General features: G+C 45.0%; 1 protein-coding gene across 5 annotated transcripts in view; it reads right to left on the bottom strand.

Annotated features, from left to right (window-relative positions):
- LOC309554136 (F-actin-monooxygenase MICAL3-like) overlaps positions 1–26,880 on the bottom strand; it is a 173,587-nt gene that overhangs the window by 14,830 nt on the left and 131,877 nt on the right. For 2 of the 5 annotated variants that reach the window (XM_082255713.1, XM_082255715.1), the window contains one exon: positions 14,515–14,565. The exons of 2 other annotated variants lie outside the window; for them this stretch is intronic. In XM_082255713.1, coding sequence (XP_082111839.1) covers positions 14,515–14,565 — 51 coding nt within the window. Of the gene's footprint in view, positions 1–8,587; positions 8,654–14,514; positions 14,566–26,880 lie in introns of all 5 variants that reach the window. One more of the 5 variants, XM_082255717.1, reaches the window with a different exon arrangement.

Raw genomic sequence — 26,880 nt, 5'->3', positions numbered from 1 at the left:
GGCACCCAATATTTATGGACACTTTATTTGCACAGTTTTGGATATAATTTTGCATTAAGGATAGTATTGTGGAAACACTGACACACACACACACACAACAACAACATAGAACACAGGATGGCTGCTGTAGGTCTTAAGCAGAACTCCTGCCAAACAGCTAAAAAACAAAAACTGATGAAATATACATATGCAAACCATACCTTCAAAAAATATTTATACTATATCAAAGGAGACATAAGGAAATACATAGATCTAAATCTGTTTATAGCAACCATCAAGAATTGATATAACTTCTGATGCATTTAGCACAGCTATTCCCAGCCAGGGCTGAATTGTCCACCCAAAGATTTTATTCAGATTAAATATAAAATATTCTGGTTTTTGATTAGGTCTTGTGATCCTGGTGCGGTGTTATATAAATCAATATTTCATATTCTAATTTGTATGGATTGCTCATACAAATATTTAAACCCAACTACCCAGAGTTACCTGAAAATGCAAAAAGAATAATTTTCCTCCTATTTAGTTGCTCATGTGATTCACACTGCTGTGCCACAATGCTTAACCAGAAAGGGGACTATTCATTCTTGCAAGGGACACCTGTCTGCCTACTAGACTATGTTATATCATTACATTGCTAAGGAATCCCTTGAACACTCCACACCTTTGTAAACTGCTAAATACTTCCCATTGCAGCTCCCACTGCCTGAAACATGTTGGTGTGGCAACACTGTCCCTTGATTGTTTCATAGTGCAGAACCTCCCACTCAGCTTGTGGGATGTCAGGCAGTTGTCCTAGTAGTATTCTCAGATCATCAACTCGGCTAAAGGGTGTTTTTTAATGAATATATCTGTCTGGAGTTGCACTTTAGGGCACCATCCTTCTACAACAAGAAGTGAACACAAAAGAAGAATGCAGACGCAGTGCAAACAATTCAGTAACTTGGTGGCGTGGGAATGACCGATGGAGCAGTATATGTGTTGGCGGTAATGTTAAAGAGGACCATATCAGAGGAACCGCTCTGTTTTTAATTTACACTAGCACATAAACAACAGGCATTTGACCTGGTAAAGCAATCAACAGGATTAATAGAAATGATTGACAATGGTGACCAATAAATAATGACAAATTTGCAATACACTGTAAAACCTTGTCAGCTGATTATTTTCCATTATGGGTCACTTATGGTAATTTGTGTTTCCTTCCATGATACAATGAGGACTAATTTACACGAGAATGAAATGCGCTGCAGAATATGTGTTTTCATGAGTTTAGACATGCTATGTTCAAAATGAATAGCCTGTAACACACCTCAAAGCACAAAAAATCTCTGCTGCATTTTATGCAGCACACCCAGTGGCGGCCGGTGTACTGAGGGCGCAGCCCCCCCATCCATGCGTCCGGCCCCCTAATCTGCATGCAGGGGCGCCGGATGCATGGAGTTTAATGGGGATTATTTTTTTTTTTATTTGGCATCACCTGCTTAGAGCCAGAGGCTCTAATAAGGTGATGCAAAGGGTGGACCCGGGGCGCAGAGCAGTGCGTCCCGAGCCCACCCATTGTGTGACAATAGCGAATGAAAATTCACTGTCACACCGATCCTCCTTCTGGCCAATCAGGAAGCGCGTCCGATATGCGCTTCCTGATTGGCCGCAAGGCAAACCCCATGCCATTGGCCGAGGAGGAGGCGGGAGCGGAAGGACTGGAGGAGACCCGCTGCCGGTCACCGGGAAAATCGCCCACCGCTGCTGCTGCTCCAGGTAAGTAAGGGGGCACGCACACTGATCTCTGCATTGGGGGCATGTATGCTGGTCACTGCATTGGGGGCACGCACAATGATCTCTGCATTGGGGGCATGCACACTGATCTCTGCATTGGGGGCATGTATGCTGGTCACTACATTGGGGGATCACACGCTGATCTCTGCATGTGTATGCTGGTCACTACATTGGGGGCATGTACGCTGGTCACTACATTGAGGGCACGCACGCTGATCTTTGCATTGGGTGCATGTATGCTGGTCACTGCATTGGGGGCATGTATGCTGGTCACTGCATTGAAGGGGGCACGCACGCTGATCTCTGCATTGGGGGCATGTACGCTGGTCACTGCATTGGGGGCACGCACGCTGATCTCTGCATTGGAGGCATGTATGCTGGTCACTACATTGGGGGCATGTACGCTGGTCACTACATTGGGGGCATGTACGCTGGTCACTACATTGGGGGCATGTACGCTGGTCACTGCATTGGGGGCATGTACGCTGGTAACTGCATTGGGGGCATGTATGCTGGTCACTGCATTGGGGGCATGTACGCTGGTCACTGCATTGGGGGCATGTACGCTGGTCACTACATTGGGGGCACGCATGCTGGTCACTGCATTGGGGGCATGTATGCTGGTCACTGCATTGGGGGCACGCATGCTGATCTCTGCATTGGGGGCATGTATGCTGGTCACTACATTGGGGGCATGTACGCTGGTCACTACATTGGGGTCACGCACGCTGATCTCTGCATTGGGGGCATGTATGCTGGTCACTGCATTGAAGGGGGCACCCACGCGGATCTCTGCATTGGGGGCATGTATGCTGTTCACTGCATTGGGGGAGTGTACGCTGGTCATTGCATTGGGGGCGTGTACGCTGGTCACTGCATTGAAGGGGGCACCCACGCGGATCTCTGCATTGGGGGCATGTATGCTGTTCACTGCATTGGGGGAGTGTACGCTGGTCATTGCATTGGGGGCGTGTACGCTGGTCACTGCATTGGGGGCATGTATGCTGGTCACTGCATTGGGGGCATGTACGCTGGTCACTGCATTGAAGAGGGCATGTATGCTGGTCAGTGCATTGGGGGCATGTACGCTGATCTCTGCATTGAAGGGGGCATGTACGCTGGTCACTGCATTGAAGGGGGCATGTACGCTGGTCACTGCATTGAAGGGGGCATGTACGCTGGTTACTGCATTGAAGGGGGCATGTACACTGGTCACTGCATTGAAAGGGGGCACGCTGGTCACTGTGCATTGAAAGGGGGCACGCTGGTCACTGTGCATTAATAGGGGGCACGCTGGTCACTGTGCATTGAAAGGGGGCACGCTGGTCACTGTGCATTGAAAGGGGGCACGCTGGTCACTGTGCATTGAAAGGGGGCACGCTGGTCACTGTGCATTGAAAGGGGGCACGCTGGTCTCTCTGCATTGAAAGGGGGCACACTATACCTTAATTACTGAAGGCCCCTTTCACACTTTTGCGACCTCAAAGTCACACAATTTTTACAGCGTTTTTTGCCGCAAAGCAATGCCTATTACATTTTTCTGTTTGGGCCCCCCCAAAAATTGAGCACCAGCCGCCACTGAGCACACCCCAATGCATATTGTATGTTGTGGTGAGCTTTAACACAATGGTGTTTGGATTAGTTTGGGTGCCATTCAAAATTAAATCTTAAATTCAAATGTTGCTATGCAAACTGTTTGGACAAAATTTGAAAAAAAAAAAAGTAATGCATCTTTGTTCTTTAACAAGATCTTGTAATTATCAGGTCACAGCTCACATGATGATCACACAGCATTTTTAATAAACAAAGCCATCTCAGGGACAGCTGTCATTGAATCTGGAAAGAAACACCAAATGATTCCCTACTGACCCCAATGTGATTTGCTACATTTTCTATGCGTTGCCTAAATTTGGATGGTCAACAAGCATTGGCCACATGACTTGCCAGGAAATTAGACAGGAACTGTATGTAATTGTCTCTGGGGCTCAAAGCTTTACTACTCAGGTGTAAAACAAAAACACAATACGTCTAAGCAAAAACACTCAGATTCATTAACATTATACGGACAAACAGATGCAAATGATGACACAAAATTAAACTTCACAAACAGAAAAGATTGAACTCTGCCTTATTTCAGTATCTGACTTTTACATCAGCGTGGAAGGGTAATGCACAGCAAACAATTCTTCCTTCCTGCCTTTATTTATTATCTAATTGGATACTGATTTGAAAGACAGTTTACACCCCAATACACCACCAAATTTGCCTAATCCATCAATAGTTAGAAGGGTATTTCATAAGCGATTGGGAAGGGAACACATGCAGGTTTGTGTTGTGGCGAGTCTTCTCAACTTCAGTTTTCCAAAATGTTTTTACTCACCGTAAAAGCTTTTTCTCAAAGTCCATTGAGGGACACAACTAAGGCTTGGCTTGGTTGACATATATGCAAATTGTATGCGTTTTGAATCGCATCTGATTTGCATGACATGTGAACCGAACCAGCTTTCTATGGAGCTGGTTCACATATATCTGGGCCTGCCAGTCAGTTTTAAAATCAGCCCCTGAGCTTACCAATATTGCCAATATTTCGGGAAAGTGCTTGTACCGGAGTGATGCCTGCAGCTAGAGGCATCACCCCGGTACCGGCGTCCATAGCTGATGGTCGGATGTCTTGTAATGACAACCGATGCGGCTGAGAAGCCGCTTGGCTGTCATAAGGAGCGGGAAGGGAAGTCCCCCCCTCCCACCGCCTTCCGCGGCTCGCCCGGGTCTCCAGTCCCACCAGGAGACCCGGGCATCCATCCTTCACAGCTGCCGAAGAGAGGACCCGATCAAAGCCGCATTCGGCTCTGATCGGGTCTCCATGTAAAAAAACGGAAGTGAGGTACTCGCGCCAAATTAAAAAAAATTACAGTAATCAAAACAGTCAATCTTGCCGATTTGAATGCTTTTAAGTGCAGAGGAGGGGTTTGGGGTCTTTTAGACCCCCAGATCCCTCCACAAGACTACCTGTAAAAAAAAAAAAAAAAAGAAAAAAATGTTTTTTATGTACGAAAATATCGTCCGATACCGATATGCGATAACCAAAATATCGGTATCGGTATCAGCAATAAAAAAAACAATATTGGTCGATCTCTAGTAATAACCACCAAAAAGTCCACTTTTCCGATGAGATCCTCCAATGAGATATCCTGGATCAGTTCAAAGGGAAGTCTTTGAAGAATTGAAAAAACAAAAAATAGATTTAGATCCCAGAGAAACACAAGAGGGTGAAGTGGGGAAGCCATACCCTGTATAAAGATCGTTTTAAGATTGTGTGAAATCAATGGTCTTTGGAAAAGAAAGGATAAGGAAGAAACCTGTCCCAGTAGAGTACTAAGAGCCAGATGCTGGTTTAAACCAGACTGGAGAAAGGCCAGGATGCAGGGGTTGAATATTCCTGAGTGCTGAATTTTCTGCTTTCGCACCTGCCAAAATAGGCCTTCCACCTGTGATAGTAAATTTAAGTAGACAAGTAGAATCTCTTACTTTGAGCACAGCCATGTTGTTAAAGTCAATGACTGAAAAGCAAGGTGGAATAGAGAGTCTTGTGACAGGAGATCTGGCCTGTTTGAAGAGGCCAAGGCCCGCCTTCCAGGAGTCTAAGTATGCCTGCTCCCCAAGTTCTCCGGTGCCATTTGGGGAGATAAGGATCACCAAGAAACAGTTCCCCCTCTATCTTGCAGAGCAATCAAGAGAGAGGCTACGTTGGAGGGAATGCATACACCAGACTGAAAAGAGGGCTACAAAAATCACCAGGGTATCTATTGCGAACACCAGGGGGCCCCTGGGTCTGGTGACAAATCTGTCCAGTTTCTTCTTGATTCAGGAGGCCATGATGTTCACATCTGGTGTTCCCTAATTCTGACAGAGGAATTGCAATTTAGGCAAACCCTGCTAAACTGGCCGAACTTTGATCAATCTATGGCCAGCTTAAAAAGAAGCTCCAGGCACCCCAAAAAAATTAAAAAAGTCATCAGCTGAAAATACTGTAGCTGCTGACTTTTAATAAAAGGACACTTACGTGTCCAGGGATCCAGCAATGTCCTCACCCAGGCCAATTCTTCAATCAGCTTTAGGTGCCGGCATTTTAAAGCAGAGTTCTAGGCTCCCCTCCAGAAAATATAAAGTCAGCAGCTACAAATACTGTAGCTGCTGGCTTTTAGTATAAGGTCCCTTACATGTCCCTGGATCCAACAATGTCCTCACCCGAGCCGATTCTTGAATCGGCTTCAGGTGCAGGCACTGACATCTAAAGTTTACTACTGCCCGAGTCGCACTGCACCTTGTGAATGGTCCCATAGTCTTCTGGGACTTGTGATGTATCCCAGAAGACTGCAGGGGAAAGCGGAGGGGGGGGGGATAAATTAAGTCTTATTTTTCCACGGTGATTTGAGCCAGAACAGGGAGCACATACCGGTATAAACCAAATACCCCCCCCCCCCCCCCCCAAAAAAAATTGCCAAATCTGGCAGTGGAGAGGGGGAGGATGCAAACAAGCGGAACTTCCTCTTTTGGGTGGAGTGAAGGGATCCTCTGTGGGGTACTAACTAAATGAAGTCAGAATGAGAGGATATTTGCATGTTAGGGAAAAGAGCTGCTATAACCCGTGCACTGGCCAATGTCCTGTTTCTCTGGAAAAGTAGGTAGTGAGCAGCAGACTGCAGAATGCTTCTTGCGTTCTTGGCAGATAGAAATGTTTCAGTCACAAGGTGTATGCAACTACCTCACCACCCAAGCAGCAATGTTGCTTGTGAACAACCTGTCAGATCCAGAAAGGTAAGGTTACCTTTCATCAATTTAGTAGACACATTTACAGAGTGGGATAACACCCTACGTGAAATAACATCCCACATGTAACAGGACACAATTACAGGGAAACTCTGCCTTACCTTTTTTACCCTGCAGGTTGCCAGAGAGGACCAAACTTCACCCATCACAGAGGGCATTCCCCTGAAGGGGTCTTAAGGGTCTGGGTACCAAAGAATATGCCCTGGGCCTGTATAGCACCCTGTGGCTAACTATACTCATTGCTCCAAATGCCAAGGTGAGCACCGAACGTAAACATGACCATCTCTGCTCCAGGTCTGGGTCCAAAGATGTAAATCAAGGGCAACTGATCAAGGAACTGATAGTGAGCCCCGGGGGCCATAAGCCCTTGATGGAAGAGTCAGCTGAAGTTGCGAATTAAAAAAAAAAAAAAAAAAGGATTTGTGTAGAAACTTCTCCAGAAGAGAAGAGGTCCATCATTTAAGGACACTAGCAAGAAAACATACAGTGCGGGTGGGATTATATGCACTGGGGGACATTCCCTGCAAAGCGTTTGCCAGAATCCAATAACTTGAAGGTAGCAGCATATACCCATGTTCTACAAATACAGATCCTGTGTCCTGTACTATACAATTAGAATATTTTTTTTGGCACCATAAATTTAAACAAAAAACCTTTACCCTGTTTTTTTTTCTCCCAGTGCCAGGTGAAATGCATTTTATTAGGAAAATTACAGAAGGACAACCTGAATCCTGAGATTTACAATCTGCAAATGTTGACAGTCATGATGCTAAAGCTGATATAAACACAATCAATAAAATCCCATTGGTAATATGATTTTTACTATCAATAAAATAATTCTGTGATCGTGCCATGAAAACCCAAGCTTGGGAACTTTCTGTTATAGGGTAAAAACGTTCTGTTCTGTCTCCCAAATGTGCTCTTGAATTGTCAGCCTGTTACACAAGCTTCTGAAGGAGACTACAAGTCTCCTTTTCAAAACACATTATGCAAGCAGGGTCCACTGTTGTCACCATCAGGAAACCTGCCCTAAGAAATGCCTTATGTCATTCTTGGAGTCCATGAGTGCAGAGAGTGGCTGCAAAAAGGCCATGGGAGACAAGAAGAACTGAAAATGTTATTAAAAGGTTAAATAAATCGTTCATAATACATATTGCACACAGCAAACTAATGTCTTCCAGTTAAGGTTGACTCTAATATTAAAGTAGAACTATAAGCAAAACTTTTTTTTTCATTTTGGATGGAGTAAGGAAGGGTTATATAACCTGTCAGATTTTTTTTTTCCCTTCATCTGTGTCCCATTGCGGCGATTTCCCTTCACTTCCTGTCCCATAGCCAAACAAGAAATGAGAGGAAATCCCTGCAAATTAAAGGAATTCCTTGGGGACCCCCAGATTAATAGAACTAGTGTCCCCATTGGAAGATTTCCCCTCTTTTCTGGGGACAATCCAAAATTTGTGATTTTCTTTTACTTTCACTGGTAATGATAAACAGGACAAATAAAGAGAGTCAATCTCCCTAACAGGGGCACAGATCGCAATAAAAACTGACAAGCGTTCTAATCCCTTTCCACTCTAAGCAAAACTAAAAAAAAAAGTTTTGCAATTAGTTATACTTTAAAATGTTTGAAAACAGTTTATAAAATAGGACAATTGCTGATTTGTTTTCAAAGTTAACTTTTCATTGCGGACAGAAGATTTTGTTTATTTTGAAACAAAATAATGATGAAAGTAGACAGAATGTACAAAAACTGCTGCATCTGACAGTTCATCCCCATTCCTCTTGCTATATCTATGTAGATTCTGTGCCCCGGATTCAGATTCCGCTTTACGCCAGCTCACAGTCATGCAGCAATCATTAGAAGCGGTGGAGTGATAATGGAGCCTGGGGGGGGGGGGGGGGGGGGGGGAGTCGGAGGTCTACCATAATGAGCTGGAGGTAACAATGGGATGCCAGCCGCGGAGGAAAGCTACTTTACCTTCGTGGGCACAGCAGGGACAGAAGGAGATAGGTCTACGCCGTGGAGTCCCCACAATGGGATCAACTTCAAAGAATGAGCCATGGGTGGGAAAGGGGGGGGGGGGCAGAAAGAGGTGTGGAAGCGGAGAAGGCAGTGTGTATGAGGGAAGGGTAGGGTGACAGAAGAGGAAGAAAGCAAAAAGGACATAGAGTGAGAGCAGGAAACAACAAGAAGAAAAAGTAGGAAAATCAACCCAGAAATGGGCCAGAAAAACAGAAACCTTCACTGACTGCTCAACCCAACCCCTGGGAAGGGGAGAACAGCACCCTCTCCTGGATATGGTGTCACATTTTATGTAATAAACACATTGCAAAGAACTTTTTATTCCATGAGGTGCAACAAATGGACTGATTAACAATACAATATATCACAGTGTTAACATGAATTATTACCCATCTCTTACAAAGAGAACACAGAGCAACACTTACAGAATAAAACATTTAAAAACACATACGGGGAGGGGATTTGATAGTGATAAAATAGCCACACTTCACCCGGATTTTACATTGTTAGAAAACCATATATTTAAAATATAAAATTTGAAACAGAATGAGATTGTTCAGTTCCATAATCCCATGTGTGTAACACCATATCACCCTATGTGATAATTATTTGTATGTGACTTTACAGCAGCCTATACTGACATGTCTCAACGCCCACCCATCTTGGAGCTCCTGATACGGTGAACCCATTTATCACTAAAGACTGGGAAGTTCATATTGTGCGTTGACCAGTAAGACATCACAACAAAGCATAGACATATATTACAGAAACATCAAAAGTGTTTTGGGATCTGCAAAGCTAACAAAAACCCTTATTTAGTGTCTTTAAAGTTCCAATTACACATTTGCCTCTGAAATGTGATTGTTACATGGCTCCGCTATGTCCCTATGAACCTTATCACAATGCAGGTAAAAGGATTACTTCACCTAAAGCTTGGCAGGGAGTTACACCACTTAATAGGTTTTTACATTTCTCATGGACTGCATGCTGAAATAGATGTGCTTAGTATTTGGGTCTGACACATTCCATGGCTATTGTAAGGGGCTCCTGCACTGCCCGTTTGACTAATGCAATATTAGAGGCGGAACCACTTAAAGCAAACTAGTGCTGTGCACCGGGTTCACTTTAATGGCAGCAACATGCGGATATTTCCTTTACTCCCCCCATTCAACAAATGTAAGTGAATACATAATACATCCAGGCATGGGGGAGCATATGATGTACTCTCCTTCCTCCTATTTGACAGTGCTGATGCTTGTTTATGGCCCAGTGGCATCCTACGACAAGTGTAAGCTCTGATCAGAGTAACTCGGAGCTTACACAGTTCTTTCTTTCCTTGGGCAAGAAAAGAGCCAGGAGTTCAGAGCCAGATATACAGGAAGTAAATTAATGTCGCAGAACACCAGACTTCCCCTTTAACTGAAATAACAGGATTTTTGGCTTACCAGTAAAATCCATTTTCTGGAGTACAGCACAAGACATAGGCTTCTTGAAATCATTATGACTGAGTTACGTGCAGCTAACTTAAGGAGACTGGACACTAGGTAGCATGAATGTTGAACCCACAGTCCTAAGGGGAAGGAGCCTTTTGGATTCAGTCATTCCTACCCCCTTGAGGGGTAGGAAGTCCACCTCTCATAAAAATCTACCATCGCACCTGGAGGGCCCACTTTGCTTGGAGCAAGTGAAGAAATTTTTAACATAGAAAGTACTCCATTGGACATATGCTGTCCTTCCTCCAGTTTGGTCTAGACCAAAAATTCTGTTTCTGTCTGAACATGGTGCACACGGTGACAGTTTATCTGAACTGCTACCTAGAAGTTATTCTACTGCAAAGCTTGGTGTCATCTGCAAAGACTGAAATGCTACTTTTAATCCCAGACCCTATATCATTTATAAAGATATTAAAAATTAAGGGTTCCAACACTGAACCTTTGGGTACACCACTGATAACTTTAGACCATTCAGAGTAAGAATCATTAACCACTACTCTCTGAATTCTATCTTTTAGCCAATTTTCTATCCAATTACAAACTGATCTTTCCAAGCAAGTAGACTTTACTTTACACATTAGCCGCGTGTGGGGAACATACTCTCCCTAAAGCCTTGGCTTTTCCTTCACAGTCGTGGGAAGATCTTACTACGAATGCCAGCCTGTCAGGCTAGGGAGCAGCCTTGTTGGTGCAGGGAACATGGTTGTCAGAAGCTTGACTTACAATCAACATTCTGGAACTCGGGATGATTGGGTTGTCCCTTTAGCGCTTGACTCCTCTATTGTGACATCACTCTACAGGAATCCAGTTAGACAATTCCATGGCCATAAGACTTGATCCTTTCTTGGGCAGAACTACCTGGTCTAGCACTGTCTGCATTCCACCTCCAATGCATTGAAAATTGTCAGGTAAAGTTTCTTAGCCTCTGGACCCAGGTAAAGGAGCTCTTTTCAGAGGTCTTTCAGGCCTTTTTTCCACAGGTCCAGAACACCAGATGTCTCCAACTTACAAGCTGACCTCAATGCACTGTTTCATTGGGCAACTATGTGGCAAATGAGGTTTAATGTTGATAAATATAAAGTTATGCACTTGGGGGCTAAGAATATGCGTGCATTATACATACTAGGTGCAGTAGAACTAGGGGAATCCATAGCGGAGAAGGATCTGGGTGTTCTGGTAGATCATAAGTTTAATAATAGCATGCAATGCCAAGCTGCTGTTTCCAAAGCAAGCAAAGTACTTTCTTGTATTAACAGAGGCATGGACTCCAGAGAGAGATATATCAATTTGCCCCTGTACAGATCATTAGTAAGACCTTATCTGGAATATGCAGTTCAGTTTTGGGCACCAGTTCTTAAAAAGGATATCGGGGAACTAGAGACAGTGCAGAGAAGGGCAACCAAACTGATAAGAGGCATGGAGGACCTCAGCTATGAGAAAAGATTAGAGGAACTGAATTTATTCTCTCTTGAGAAGAGGAGATTAAGAGGGGATATGATCAACATGTATAAATACATAAGGGGTCCATATAGTGAACTTGGTGTTGAGTTGTTCACTTTAAGGTCAACACAGAGGACAAGGGGGCACTCTTTACGTCTAGAGGAAAACAGATTTCGTCTCCAAATACGGAAAGGTTTCTTCACCGTAAGAGCTGTGAAAATGTGGAATAGACTCCCTCCAGAAGTGGTTCTGGCTAGCTCACTAGATTGCTTTAAAAAAGGCCTGGATTATTTCCTAGGTGTACATAATATAAATGGGTACTACATTTTTTTTTAGGTAAAGTTGATCCAGGGAATACTCTCCGGGGATCATGAAGGAATTTTTTTCCCCTGCTGTAGCAAATTGGATCATGCTTTGCTGGGGTTTTTTTTTTTTTTCACCTTCCTCTGGATCAACTGCGGGTATAGGATTGTGTATATGGGATTGTATGGTTGGGTTTTCAATACTGTTTTTTTTGGTTGAACTAGATGTTTTTTCAACCTAACTATGTAACTATATGTAACTATGTATGGCCTTGGATTTCAGCGCATTGATTGGTGAGCCTGTTTGTCCCATGTGGCCAGAATGATGAGTTGTAGTGGTCTGGAATGAAACTGGACATATGGCATCACCTCAAAGGAGGCTACCATAAGACCCATGACCCTCATGTAAGCACAAAGAGGGCTTTTACTGGGCCCTGACATGAGAAAAAAGGAAGGGAAGTGTGCCTTGAGGCAGAAAGTTTCTGGGCAAAGTCTTGTCCAGCATCAGACCCAGGTACTCCAATTTGAGATGGGTCCAATGATGACATCTAGAGGTTGAGGATTCAATCCAGAAGCTCTACAGAATGTGTACCATCTTCTGAGTGTTAGCTATTAGTGACAGGGTTAACTGGTCCCTTAACAGGAGATCATCTAGGTATCCCACAATGAGAACCCCTTGATAATGGAGCAGAACCAAAACTGGGGCAAGCACCTTGATGAAAACCTGAGGGGGGCCATAGACAGACCAAAGGGAAGGATGACAAAATGGTAATACTGATCACCCCCCCACCATCAGAGGAAAGGGTACTAAGGCCCTGAAGTAATAAACTATAACTCCAAAGCCACGCAGGCATAGTACAGAACCAATGAATATGAGAGCGTATGATACAACACCCTCATACCAAGAGCCCTCAAGCAGGACAAAACGCCATTAATCCCAGTCATCTTGGAATGCCTAAAGGAGCCACCAGAAGGGTGGATAGCAGCCATTTCACACTCCAAAAAGGGAAAATAAATGACTATGTTGGGATGAAAGTTTGAAGGACTCCTGCCCTGTATTCACCATGTCAGTAGCAGTAATAAGGGGAATTTGTCCCCTTCCTAGCTAAGCCCTCCATGGTCCCCAGGGGTCTTTAGAGACTGGAGTGTGCAACAGGCAAACCACAACTTTGGACCTGTAAACTACTCTACGTCTATCTCTACACTTTGCCCTATCTGCATTTCCCACAGCAGAATACAGTGCAAAACAAAAATAGCAACATAGTGGCTATGGTGAAGTTGAGTGAAGAAACCGTCTTGGAAGCAATCATTCAAAGAGTGAGAGAGAGAGAAACCTCCATAGCAGATGGTAGCCTTTTCTCAGAGAGAAGTGGTACATCACCTGAGGGTAAAAAATTAGGCTAGCTGGAAGTGGATAGGCTTAGACAGGGAAATGTCCCTGCAGTCTTTCTTTAGCTAGTGTCCAATTACCTAAAGGTAGATGCATATATTCCAGTCACAATGGTTGAAAGAAGCCTGTGTCCTGTATTCTATGATTATCAGGAAATTACTTTTGTTTGGACTGACCATTTAAAATGCACTTCCTTTCAGGCCAGTTGACACCACCATTTCTGCTTCTCTGCATGTGCATTTTTATTGCATTCCAGTGCATTTTTGATGCATTCCAATGCATTTTTGCCCCTCTATTTGGGATAACTGAGGTCATGTGCATTCCGGTGCAGTTTTAATGTGTTTTCCCTTGTTCTAAATGCTTTCCATACAGAAAAAAATGCAGCATGTTCTACTTTTGTTGACTGTATTATACTGCACTGCACTGCTATGAACTAGGGTCATTTGAATACACAGAAAGCCCTGTGCATGCATTTTTAATGCAAAATCAAAACGCATTGGACTGCATCTGGTGTAAACCAGCCTTTTGAGAAGAAGGAGCAGAGGGGGACACAGTTTCCTTACTGTGTCTCTCAGGCATGAGTCAACAGTTTTGAGCGGTGAGCTGTGTATGTGGGCTTGTCACACATTTTACAATTTAATAGTGCAATCTTTAAATTTTCCAAACACTGGGCAGTACAAGGACCAACATTTAAAGACTATTAATTTATATCTAATCAGGCAGGTCTTTACATTAAACACTTGGTAAAATGATAGATGATTATACAATCAGCTGCTGTCAAGTGTTGTCAACTTCCAGAGAAACAAGCAGAGATCTTGGATGTATAGAAATGCTTGAATTTGTAATCTTTTACAATGGATCTCAGATCTGGACCAGCAAAGTGGACATCTACACTTGATTTGGGGCCAATTTATGAGGCAGATCAAGCGAACTCTCAGAGATATGCACCTTACGGATCACTGACTGGTGGGCAGACCAGTGCTCATACCTGGTGGTCTCTAGTAGATCTCTTCCCTATCATGCAATGCAGTGGAACAAACAAACTAATTACAGAAAGAATTAGACAGATCAACAATCTGGTCATGGCTTAAATTTGGCAATCTGACACAGTACTGAGTGGTAGCCTTGCCCTAGCCTACTAATACAGTTTCTTCTTGTTGTTTCAGTGTTGCAGGGGTAGAACTCATAGGAGAGAGGAGGGAGTAAGAGATTTGGGAGGTGCAAGTTAGTATTAGGGGGTGATTTGGGCATACATACCACCCAGATGCAAATCGATGAGGTCACTGTAATATGACTCTCCCCAATAGTCTACAATAAGGAATTGTGAAGAGAGTTATTGCATTGCCAAACACAGACAGAGAGCAAGAATCAGAAAGAATGTAAGCAGAGGGACAAGTTACAGAGAGAGGAGGGGAGAATCCTTGAGTAGGGAGAAGGTGGGAGTAACTGCAGATGATATAAGAGGATGAACTAGAGGAGAGGAGCAGAAGGAAGAACAAATGGAAGGAGGGAGGAATGGTAGAGGAGATAGAAGGAGGCATAGCACAGAAGGAGAAGGAAGAGTGGCAGAAAATAATGAAGGAGGAAAGGCAGAGAAGAAGAAAGGAGAACTGGCTGAGAAGGAGAAGAAAAAAGGACCGTAGAAGAGAAGAAGGATTGGCAAGGGAAAAGAAGAAAGGAAAAAGGCACAGTAGGAGTAGGAGGTGGAGTAAAACTGGCCATACACTAGTAGAATTATGTGCAAAATTTGTAATTTAAAGAACTTTCATACGATTTCCGAATTGTTACTGTGGTCTACTTGAAAGAGCAGGATGTAAACATTTTTTCAAACAAAATTCTAACAGCACGTGGCTTTCGTTAAGGAAAATTACATTAATTCCAAAAGTGAATGTTAAAAGCAAACAAAATTTGACACTCGTCAAGTCATCGAATGTATTGAGAATTTTGGTATGAACATTTGTTTAAAAATCTACTAGTGCATGGCCAGCTTAACAGTGGAGGAGGGAGGAAAGGCAGAGAAAAAAGGAAGAAGGAACAGCAAATGAGGACAACGGAATGGCAAGGATGAAAGGGAGGAAGAAACAGCGGAGGAGGAGTTGGGAGGAACAGTGGTGGCAGAGAAAGAGGGAGGAAAGAAGCGGTTGGGTAGAACGCCAGAGGATAAGGCGTTTGGAAAAACTGTGAAGGAGGAGGGAAGAATGGTGGAGGAAAAGAAGGATACAGGACGAGAAGGAGGGAGGACCAACAAAAGACGAGAGGAAGGGAGAGAGGACAGCAAGGAAGAAAGACAGACTGTGTATGAGGAAAATCAGGGAAGGACAGCAGAGGAAGGAAGAATGGAAAAGGGGAGGGGGGAGGTGGAATGGCGGGGGGAGAAGAGGATAGACTGACAGAGGAAGCGAGTGAAATGGCAGAGGAGAAGGATGGTGGAACTTCAAATGAGGATATGGAGGGAATGGCAGAAGAAAGATCAATAGAGGAGGGGAAGGAAGAGAGCATGATAGGGGAGGGGATGTGGTGGGACGGAGAAGGGGGAAAAGCTGTAGGATGTAAGAAAAGAGGGAGGAGCAGCAGGAAGGACAAAAAGAGGGAGGAGCAGCAGGAGGGACAGAAAGAGGGAGGAGCAGCAGGAGGGACAGAAAGAGGGAGGAGCAGCAGGAGGGACAGAAAGAGGGAGGAGCAGCAGGAGGGACAGAAAGAGGGAGGAGCAGAAGGAGGGACAGAAAAAGAGAGGAGTAGTAGGAGGAAGGACCAATGGAAGAAAAGCAGGGAAAAACAAAAAGAAAGTACAGAGAAAGAACAGGAATGTAGAAAGAACAGGAATGTAGAACAGAGTAGAGAAAGAGCTAGATATACAAGATAAGAGGACACTAACAAGAAGTCAGAAAGTTGACGAAGGGGTTAGGAGGATAAAAAAATGCTGGTTAATGGGGAGGTGGAACTACAGCAAAGGTAAGAGACAGAAGAAAACTGTAGGAATATCTTAAAGCAGTTGGTAATGAGGATGAGAGGAGGACACTGCAGAGTAGTAAAGACAGTGAGAGTACAACAGGCTTAGAATACCATGCAAAACTTTGTGCAGACAGGACACATGGAAACACTCCAAAATGCAGCTGACAGGGAGCACAAGCGTAAATACTTTGTATTGTGACTTTGCCAAGATCTCTGTAGGGACAGGTGTATCATGTACAGCAAGAACTGCAACTCACTAAAAAGAAAAATTCTCTGCACTAATTAGGCTGGATTTTTTTCTCATGAATCTGATGAAAATGCAATGACACTGTTGCATGTTAAATACATCCCTGAATACAGGAGAGGTTTGCAGCCATTATAGATATGATTAGTGGGGTCCCAATCCAATAGGGCTTTGAAAACATTCTCATAAGAAAGATCTTGACAAAACCACAATGCATATTTGGTGAAAGCATTAACATCTTTTTTTTTTGGCCCTGTGATACCTTAAACCTGACAAATAACATTCTGTCACAGTGTAGCACAATCATCAGCTTTGTGATCAGGTACCATCTTGCTCACTTATGCCTGTTCAGTCTAATGACATATCTAAAGCCCCTAATGAAAAAAATTGGATTTTTGACTTACCGTAAAATCCATTTCTCTGATGTTCATTGACAGACACAGCTCTTGATATTCATAACCATTGGGTTATACTGCCCCAAACAGGAGTAGGACACTAGGCAGAAAATAATTCCGGCTACACCCATGGACAGTCCTAGGGGTATACTCACTCTCGCTGCTATAGCCACTTAGTTTTGTTACAAACAGTTTAAGGAAAATTATAACTCCACAGAGGGGTGGGTGCTGTGTCCGTCAATGAACATCAGAGAAATGGATTTTACAGTAAGTCAAAAATCCCATTTTCTCTTTCGTTTATTGACAGACACAGCTCCTGATATTCATAAATATTGGGACGTCCAGGAGCTCAACCAAACAACTGGAGCCCACCTAACAAAAAAACAAAACACCCTCAAAAAGAATCAGGTCCTCTTAAACAGCAGCCTGCAAAACCTTGTGGCCAAAAGAAGCATCCACAGATGCCAACACATCCACTTTATAAAACTTTTTAAAAGTGTGCACCGACGACTAGGTGGCCGCCTTGCAAACCTGCGTCATTGACACCTGATGACGGAAAGCCCAGGACACACTAAGCGCCTTAGGAGAGTGCGCCTTGACAGAGAAAAGAGGAACCTGACCCCTGATGGAATAGGCCTTAACCGCCATCTGTCTGATCAATCTGGAAATGGTCACAGAGGAAGCGGACAACCCTTTTGGAGGTCCATCTGTGAGCACAAAGAGAGAGTCTGACTTCTGGAAAGACTCCGCAGCTGCCAGATACACCCTAATTGCCCAGACCACATACAAGGCATGCAAGGCAATTTCCTTCGGATGTTTAGGCCTGGGACACCGGGAAGGCAACACAATGTCTTCATTCAAATGAAAATCAGAGACAACCTATGGAAGGAATGATGGACAGGGGCGAAGAACCACGTTATCCCTGTGAATCCCCAGGTAAGGTGAACAACAGGATAATGCCGCCAGTTCTGACACCCTGCACGCAGAGGTGATAGCCACTAAAAGGGCCACCTTCTGGGACAGCTTAAGCAGGGGAATCTCCTGTATATTTTCAAAGGGAGGCTTCTGTAGAGCTGAAAGCACCAAATTAAGATCCCAGGGCAGCAACAGAGACCACACTGTAGGAACCAAATGTCGGACACTCTGAAGAAAGTTACGCACCAGGGAGAACAGTGTAGGAATCACCAGCTCAGATTGGCCGCTCCAGATGACGTCAGAGTGACGAAACGCCTAGGGCGGAGTCAATCGTCATACTGTTACTTCCGGTTTCATCCGTGGAACGCATCGGCGAACCCGGACTTCCTGATTGCGAGAGGAGGAATTGTTTTAGCCTAAATGTAAGTGTCTACACTTTTTTCATTAAAGTAAAGTTAGCCTACTACACTATGGAGGCTTTTCTTTACAATTGAGGGATAGATACTACGATAAAAGGGAAAAAAAGGAGAGCGGAGTCAAACAGCGGGATTTGAGGAGGAATTCAAAGAGGCATACCATTACCTATTCGGAAGTAGCAATACTTCCCTATAAAAGGCTGATTTCCCCTAATAGGGGGCAGTGATCTGGTGAGTGCATCCCAAGAAGGAGCCACGTTTGAGATCACAGGGATCCTGTCACAAGCCCTAGTGAACCATAACACAACTGCATGGCACTTTGATTTTTTACAGTTACACAGGGTCATATGTGAACGGATTTATTTTCCAGCACGGACAATTCCCCTGAATGGGTTTTTTTGCACGTTTATTCACTAAAATAGGTTATATTTATTTATTTATTCCTCCAATCTTAGGTATTTGCATTTAGCACAGTGCACCAAATGTACTGCACATGAAATTCATGATTTGTATAGTAGTACAGTAGTCACTTTCACATTGTACTTTTGCACCAATACCTTAATTTTGCACAATTGTATTGTTTTTTGCACATTGTACTTTTTGCATCCTTTGTACATTGTATTTTCAAGATATACTGTGTGAACTAACCCATACAGTTGAGGCAGCGCCATCACTCACTTGCCTAAACAGCAGAAACTCAGATAAACCCCTATTCTTCAGCACTTGGCGTTCAACAGCCAAGCCGTCAAAGCCAGCAACTGTAAAGCAGGATGGAAGGTCGGTCCTTGGGACAGCACAGACCTCCCTGAGAGGAAGCTGCCAAGGAACGTTGGCAGCCAGCTGCACCAGATCGGTGTACCAAGCCCGACAAGGCCAGTCCAGAATCCCTTATGCCTCAAACCCTGCGTAGAAGTTGTGGCAGAAGCTTGAGAGGAGAGAAGGCGTAGATTAGACGATACTGACCCCACAGGGCCTCCAGTGCAACTGTGGCATCTGCCAGAGGATTCCTTGACTGAGCCACAAACCTCTGTACCTTTCTGTTTAGTCGAGATGCCAACAGATCCACCTCAGAGGTGCCCCACCAGGGGGACAACTGATGAAACACCTCCGGATGAAGGGACCACGCCCTGTGGTCCAACGCCTGCCGACTGAGGTAATCGGAGAGGGCTGGAACGAATCGTTCTGCTCACCTTAGAATTCCAGCTACCTTCAGAGCTGCCAGGACACTTCTTGTTCACCCTTAGTGATTGACATAAGTCACGGCTGTGGCATTATTCAATTGAATGCGCACTGGACAACCCTGAAGACGATCCATCCAATGATCCAAACATAGTCTAATCATTTGGAGTTCAAAGACATTGATCGGGAGTCTGGACTCTTCCAGCATCCAGATCCCCTGAGCAGAATGCTTACCGTGGATGCCACCCCAGCCAGACAGGCTGGCATCCGTGGTGACCACTGTCCAATACAAGGGGAGGAAAGATTTTCCCAGCCGAAGTGCTGGAGAACAAAACCACCTTATCATGCCCCGACTCGTATGGAACTATCCAAACGGAACCGCCTCAAAGGTAGACACCATCAGGCCCAGCACCCACATGCAAGTCCAGAGGGATAATCATTTGTTGGACAGCAGGTGGTGAATTGAAGCCTGCAATTTCTGGAGTTTGTCTCGAGGAAAGAGTCAGGCCCAGTTAGTCCAGCTTTGTGGAGGGAACCAGAGCAGACTTCTGAAAATTCAGAATCCAGCCGAACTCCCGCAGAGTTTGTATTGTGATCTCCAGGTTCTCCACCAGAGCAGAGGGAGACTCTCCTCGCAGAAGGAAGCAAAGCTAGCACCGGGGCTAACACTTTTGTGAAGACCCAAGGAGCAGATGCGAGACCAAAAGGTAACGCCACATACTGATAATGCTCCTCTCCCACAGCAAAGCAGAGAAAACGCTGGTGACTGGCACATATTGCAATGTGAAGGTAGGAATCTTTGAATATCAATAGAGGGGAGGAAATCCCCCTGATGCAGGGATGCCACCACCATTTGAATAAACTCCATTCTGAACTTCTGTACCCGCAAAAAGCAGTTTAGCGCCTTGAGGTCCAGAATTAAACGCACTTGGCCTTCCTTCCTGGGAACTGTGAACAGATTTGAGTAAAAACCCTGAAAAGGGGACAATCACTCCTTGAAGGAACAGGCCTTGTATTGCCCCAAACAGGCCCTGTAAGCTGTCTAGAAACAGGTTCAAGTTGGAAGGAAAAAACCTTGCCAGGGGACAAGGGCAAAACTTGATCTTGTACCTGGACTGAATGACTTCGTGGACCCACTTTTTCTTGCACCTGGGAAGTCCACGGGTCCGGAAACCAGCAAAGACGTCCCCCCACTGCTGATACGGGTGAGGGCGCATCTTCATGCAGAAGGAGCCTTGTCTTTTTGTCTGGAAAAGCCCGATCTTGGCTTGCCAGACCAGGTTTATTTGGATCCTCCAGAAGAGGCCCTGAAAGGCTTCAAGCCCTTGTCAGTCGACCCTGAGGGACGAGAAAACTTCTTATGAGCTGCGAAGGAAAGCCCACGTCTACGAGGTTCCTTGCCCTAAGTAGCCTGCAGAAGAAAAGTACTCTTCCCCCACTGTGAGATCTTTAATGATGTCATCCAGGATAGATCCAAACAGGCGATCTCCTAGACAAGGAAGATCAGTCAAGGCTTTTTTGAAGTCTGATCCGCAGATCAGCACTTGAGCTAAAAAAACACGCCGAAGAACCACTGCACAAAACAGGGAGGCAAGCCGCATCCAAAGAGGCATCACAGATAACCTGCAGCCCCTGGATCAGCTGGTCCGCCAGCTCGGCAAAGGCAGGGGGGAGCTGTTCCCCCTCCAGGTCATGGTGCAGCAGCTTAGCCCACTGGGTCAGAGTTTGTGACACTAGGGCAAAGGTGAATACTGGCTTCATTGCCAAAAAAGCCAGAGTGTACATAGTGCGGACCACAGCCTCTGCCTTTCGGTCAGCCGGATCCTTAAAGGCCGGGTACTCTTCAACCTGAATCATGATTTCCTTGTTTAATCTGAAAACCGAATGGTCCACCACCGGTGGCACAGTCCACTTCTTAATAAGGGACTTCTCATAGGGGTAACGCCTAGTAAAGCGCTTAGGGACCCCAAGGGGATGCTTTGATCGTCCCCACTCTTTAGCAACAATTCTGTCAAAACAGGCAGGGAAAGGTAACACCTTTGCCGCTTTGGATTGCTTGTGAGTGCCAAAAGGTACCTGCGTCTCCTTCGCAGCTTCAGCTGCGTCCTCCATCTACAGAGTCTCACGCACAGATACAATCAGTGCATCCACCAGCTCCTTTTTGTGCGGCGTGGAGGAATCTTGCTCACTATCAGAGGATTCCAGGCGCTTGGTTGCAGACCCAGCAGGATGACCCATATCCGCGGCGACCTAATCAGATTCAGGATCTGATGAGACAGATGAGGCAAGGGGCACTTTTTGCAAGCCCGTCGCCCCCAAGCCACCTTCAGCCGGGAACACATGGGACTCCAGTCAGTGCATGGATGGAGGGTTTGGACCCGGAGGGCCTTGCAGCCTAAGAGAGGGGATCAGGTGGGGAAATGTGCTCCTAAGACTCCATGAGTCACCAGGGGGACCCCATAAAAAGTGTAAAACACTGCTAAGGGACAACCCCCAGTCGCCAGGTACAAAGCACCAAGCGATCCTCAGCAGAGAGGGGGATCCCACCAGATTCACAACCCACAGAAATAGGCACCTACAGTCAACAGGAGAATCTGCATTACGTGTGCGATGATCAGGAAGTAAAATGATCAAGGAGTCAGCATCAGGGGATAAGGAGGGGCTCCCACCATCGAAATCGTGGCCCACAAGGCTCCATTGTCATGGCCCCTGCTATTTCCAATGGCAAACCACAAGAAAATGGCCGCTGGACTAGACAAACATGGCCCCGGTGTATAGACACACACAGGTTACAACAAACAGGCAGACCATACCAGGAACGGGACAGGCACCGCTCCAGACATCGTCATCGAAATGGGGGGGGGGGGCTGTCGGCCAGGAGGAACGCTGCGACTCGGGCTAAGACCTGGTCGTATGCGACCTCGAAGGCCAGCCCCCGTCCAATGGGGCCATGTCGCGGCCGACCCAGGGCAGAGCCGAGGTCTGCGCATGCTCGCTAGCCAGACTGGGGTGACCACTGGATCTAGATTATCCAGCCCGTCGCCCAGTCCGGCAGTTGATCTCACAGGAAAAAATCCAGAAGAAAAAAAATTTCTATGTAAAAAATGTTGCCAGGACCAAGGATCCCAGCAAGGAAATAGGTCCTTACTCCTGACTAGGCAGAAAAAAACTGGGTGGCTATAGCAGAGAGAGGGAGTATACCCCCTGGGACTGCCCATGGGTGTAGCCAGAATTATTTTCTGCCTAGAGTCCTACTCCTGTAGGGGGCAGAAAAACCCAATGGTTATGAATATCAGGAGCTGTGTCTATCAATGACTGAAAAAGAAAATCCTAATTTAAATACGGACTACAACAGAAAGTATTCAAGAGTTGGACAGCCAATAACCTTAACAAAAGAAGATGTTAAACAGCTACTGATAAGATTCACAGACATGTTCATAGATGGTATCAGTATGGTACAAAAAGAAGATTATTAAAGGGAATGTATCGTGTGTTTTCAGTGAGTACATATTTCGAGTCGCTGCAGTCTTGCAGTCATGATTTTGGGTCATCTTTATTTTTATATTTTTGGTTCATGCTTATTTTAATAGTTTTTTTTAATCTGTAATTTATGATTATGGCTTAGCTAAGGATACATCACACCTAATAATGCTCACTTTGAGACTGGCATTGTCTGACTGAAACAGGCCTGTCCTACAGTTAGGCTATGAGGCTGAAAAAAGACAAAAATAAATGAGTTAAAAATCTTGCAAATGTAAACCTACAGTTGATCTGGAGCAGGGATTGCAGCCCCCCTAAAAAAAAAAATGATCCTGTTTCTTTAAATCATGATAAATAGAATAGTGCTTCTGCAGTGTAATTTGTCCCATTCTATGAGGTAAATACCTGGTTGATCCTGCCTGTTCATGTGTCCCCTTGTGTGTGCTGACCACCGTAATCATGGCTGCTGATCCATGATACTGTGGTCAGTTTACGTGCCTCCATCATCCCGCTCTGTGTTCGGAGTCTCTCCTTGCTGGTCATTTCCTAGTCTGTGTGAGAGCCGATCTCCTCCCCGGCCCTCCCCTTCTGCCACTATTCTGCTGCAATATCTAACACAATAACTTGTGTGCCCTCTGGTTTAGAAAGTTATAAACTACACTGTGTGTGTTTTTTTGAAAATAATAATGCTAAATACCTTCTCTTACACCGCCACTGTGCAGTCACGTTATCTCCCTCTGCTGACTGGCTGACATCAGAGGGGAATCTCAGCCCCTCCCACTGCTCTCCTTCAATTGGGGAAGGAGAGCAGAGAAGAATAACATAACTGCACAGCGGTGGCGTGAGAAAAGGAATTTAGCATTATAATTTTCAAAAAACACACACACTGTAGGTTGTGTCTTGTGTCTTTATAAACCAGAGGGGATACTAGTAAGTTCATAATGTGATTTTACAACCACTGTAGGGATATGTAAAAAAAAAAAAAAAAAAACCTTCATACTTACTTTCAAGCTGCAGCATCAATGTCAAGATGCAGCTACCTGACACACCTCACATGACTGCTGATCTCTCAATTCATGGTCTGCTCTAAGCAGAGACTGTAAGTCACCACTCTCTGCCCTGCTCCTCCAGTGCACGCTAAAAGGCAGAGATAGCAGTCATAAAGGCAGCGGGGTGGATCCTGGCAATATTGTTGGGATCATTCCAGAGCCTGGAGTGGCTCTGCCTCATCAGCTGATAGTGGGCAACAGCTCTGGGTCACAGGAGAATGAAATTAGGTGTACTCCTGTGACCTAAAAGAGAAGTATGGCCACAAAAAGCTTTGCCAATACTGTACTAAGGAACACAGCATTGTAGGGCCTATGACATTGGTTAAGCTTCCACCTAGGATGGAGACTAGGAACAAAAATCAAGAGGCCAGTCCAGATAGGCTATAACCCCTCCCTATCAAGCATGCCAAGTTATAGCAAGCAGTAGAGGAGTAGACAAAACCTAGACCACACATGACAATAGTGCATCAAATAAGAGGGGAGGGAGATGTATCCCTCAAACACCACCAGATGAAAGGATTTCACAACAAGTACAAAAAATCCCCTTTTTATCACGGTTTGAAGGATCCAGCACTGATAAAGGGAAATGACACACCCAACAAAATAAGGGCTAAATTGAAGCCCAAAAGAATGAGAGGGTCTTGATTCAACAGAGCTGGAGAGATATATCCTACCTCAGTAAGTTGAAGTATAATGTATTTATAAAATGCATTCATCTGTTCCCCCTCCGTTCGGCATTCAATTATAATTTTTGAATGAAAAGTTATTGTTTTCAAAACATACCTGCTTGTAGACCCATCACAGAGTCTCTCCACCAGTCATGGATTTGCAATAAAATCATGTTTTGTAGGAGAGGCCTGAATTTATATTCTTGCAGCTCCCAGCACCCTGCTTCTAAGTGGATAGGCTCTTGGGCATGTGTATGTTAATTTCTCCTGCCTTGATGTGAGGGTGTGGGCAAATGCATAAGCATTTACAGGTGACCAACAATAACATTCCAACAGATGATAACAGGCACTACAAAGAATGCCCACAAAGGATGCCAACCAGGGAGGACCAGAGAAGACTGACAGTTTAGAAAGCTAATAGATGTAAGAGGCAGTCAAATGACAGGACAGATGTGAAGGAGAGAGATTTAAAGGCTAAGAGAAAGTACAGGCTTCCAAGTGATAATTAGGCAGGGTCAAAGTAGCTGCTGAAGCTTTCGATACTTCAATTGAGGATATATCAGTGAGCAGGAAAATCAGAGTAGAGTACTACCTTTGAACATTAAAAAGGATTTGCTACAAATGAAGGAAAAATAGCATTTTTGTACTCACCGTAAAATCCTTTTCCCTGAGTTCATTGACGGACACAACTCCATATTCTTTACTATAGCGTTATGCTGCCCTTTACAGGAGTAGGACTAGACAGACAACACAAAAGCTTGGCTACACCCCGTGGCCCATCCTCAGCTGGCATAATCCCCTTCTATGCTTAGAGATACTTTTGTAACAAGCAGTAACAGAAGCAGAAAAACTCCTTAGAGGAGTGGATGCTGTGTCTGTCAATGAATTCAGAGAAAAGGATTTTACGGTGAGTAGAAAAATCCTATTTTCTCTTCTGTTCATTGACAGACACAGCTCCATATTCTTTACCATATGGATGTCCCAAAGCAGTGCCACGCATGAGGGGTGGGAACAACAAACCCAAGACTAAACAAAAGCCAACCCAGGCAATAGTAGCTCAACTAAAACAAAAGGAGACCAACCTGAAAATACACCCTCAAGAGGGAAAAACAGACCTTCTAAATCACAGCCTGCAAAACTTTGCCGCCAAAGGAGGCAACTGCAGATGCCAAAACATCCACTTTGTAAAACTGTGAAAAAGTATGCACCGATGACTAAGTGGCCGCTGTGCACAACTGATGCCTGATGACAGGAGCCCAAGAAACACTAAGTTCAGAGTAGAATGTGCTGTCACATGGAAAGGGGGGAACCCGACCCTTAAGCGAATAAGCCTGGGTCACCGTCTATCTGATCCATCTGGATATGGTAGCAGAGGAAGCCTCTTCAGCAGCCCATCCGTAAGAACAAAGAGCGAGTTTGACCTCCGAAAGGACTCGGTGGCTGCCAAATAGAACCAAATAGCTCGAACAACATCCAGACTATGCAAGGCAAATTCCCTGGGATGAGCCAGCCTGGGACACAAGGATGGCAGCACAATGTCCTCAGTCAAATGGAAATCAAAGACAAACTTCGGGAGGAACGATGGCTGTGGTCGCAGGACCACCTTATCCCTGTGGACCACCAAAAAGAGACAACGACAAGACAAAGCCACCAACTCCAACACCCTGCAAGCAGAGGTAATAGCCACCAAAAAAACCCCACCTTTGTGACAGCGTAAGTAAAGGGATCTCCTGTATGTCTTGAAAGGGAGGTTTTTGAAGAACCGAAAGAACCAGGTTCAAATCCCACAGTAGCAGAGGAGAACGTACAAGCACAGTAAAATGACGAACCCCTTAAAGGTATGCACGCCCCAATTAATGGGAAGACAAAGGTCTTTGAAAAAAGACTGCCAAGGCAGACACTTGGCCTTTCACTCTTTTGCTCAAGACAGTTTTCTGAATAACAACCCACTGAAGAAAGGCCAGAACCTGAGCCACCGAAAAGGAATGAGGATGGACTCCTCGAACCTCACAACAGGAAATGTATGCCTTCTACGTCCAATGATAAAGCTTTGAAGATGTAGATTTCCTCACCTTCGTCATGGTTGGAATCACTGCGCCAAACAAGCCCCTGTCCTTCAGCACCTGACTCTCAACAGCCAGGCCGTCAAAGCCAGTGACCCTAAAACAAGATGGAAGATCGGCCATTGAGACAACAGATCGTCCTTGAGAGGAAGCCTTCAGGGGACATTGGTGATCAGCCGCACCAGGTCGGTGTACCAAGACCATTGGGGCTAGTCTGGAGCCACAAGAATGACCAGAATCCCTTCGGCCTCAATCCTGCATA

Source organism: Pelophylax lessonae, assembly GCF_965119305.1.
Source record: "Pelophylax lessonae genome assembly, chromosome: 4".
In the NCBI taxonomy this organism is placed as follows: Eukaryota; Metazoa; Chordata; class Amphibia; order Anura; family Ranidae; genus Pelophylax; species Pelophylax lessonae.
This window is presented reverse-complemented; position numbering and strand designations above follow the sequence as displayed.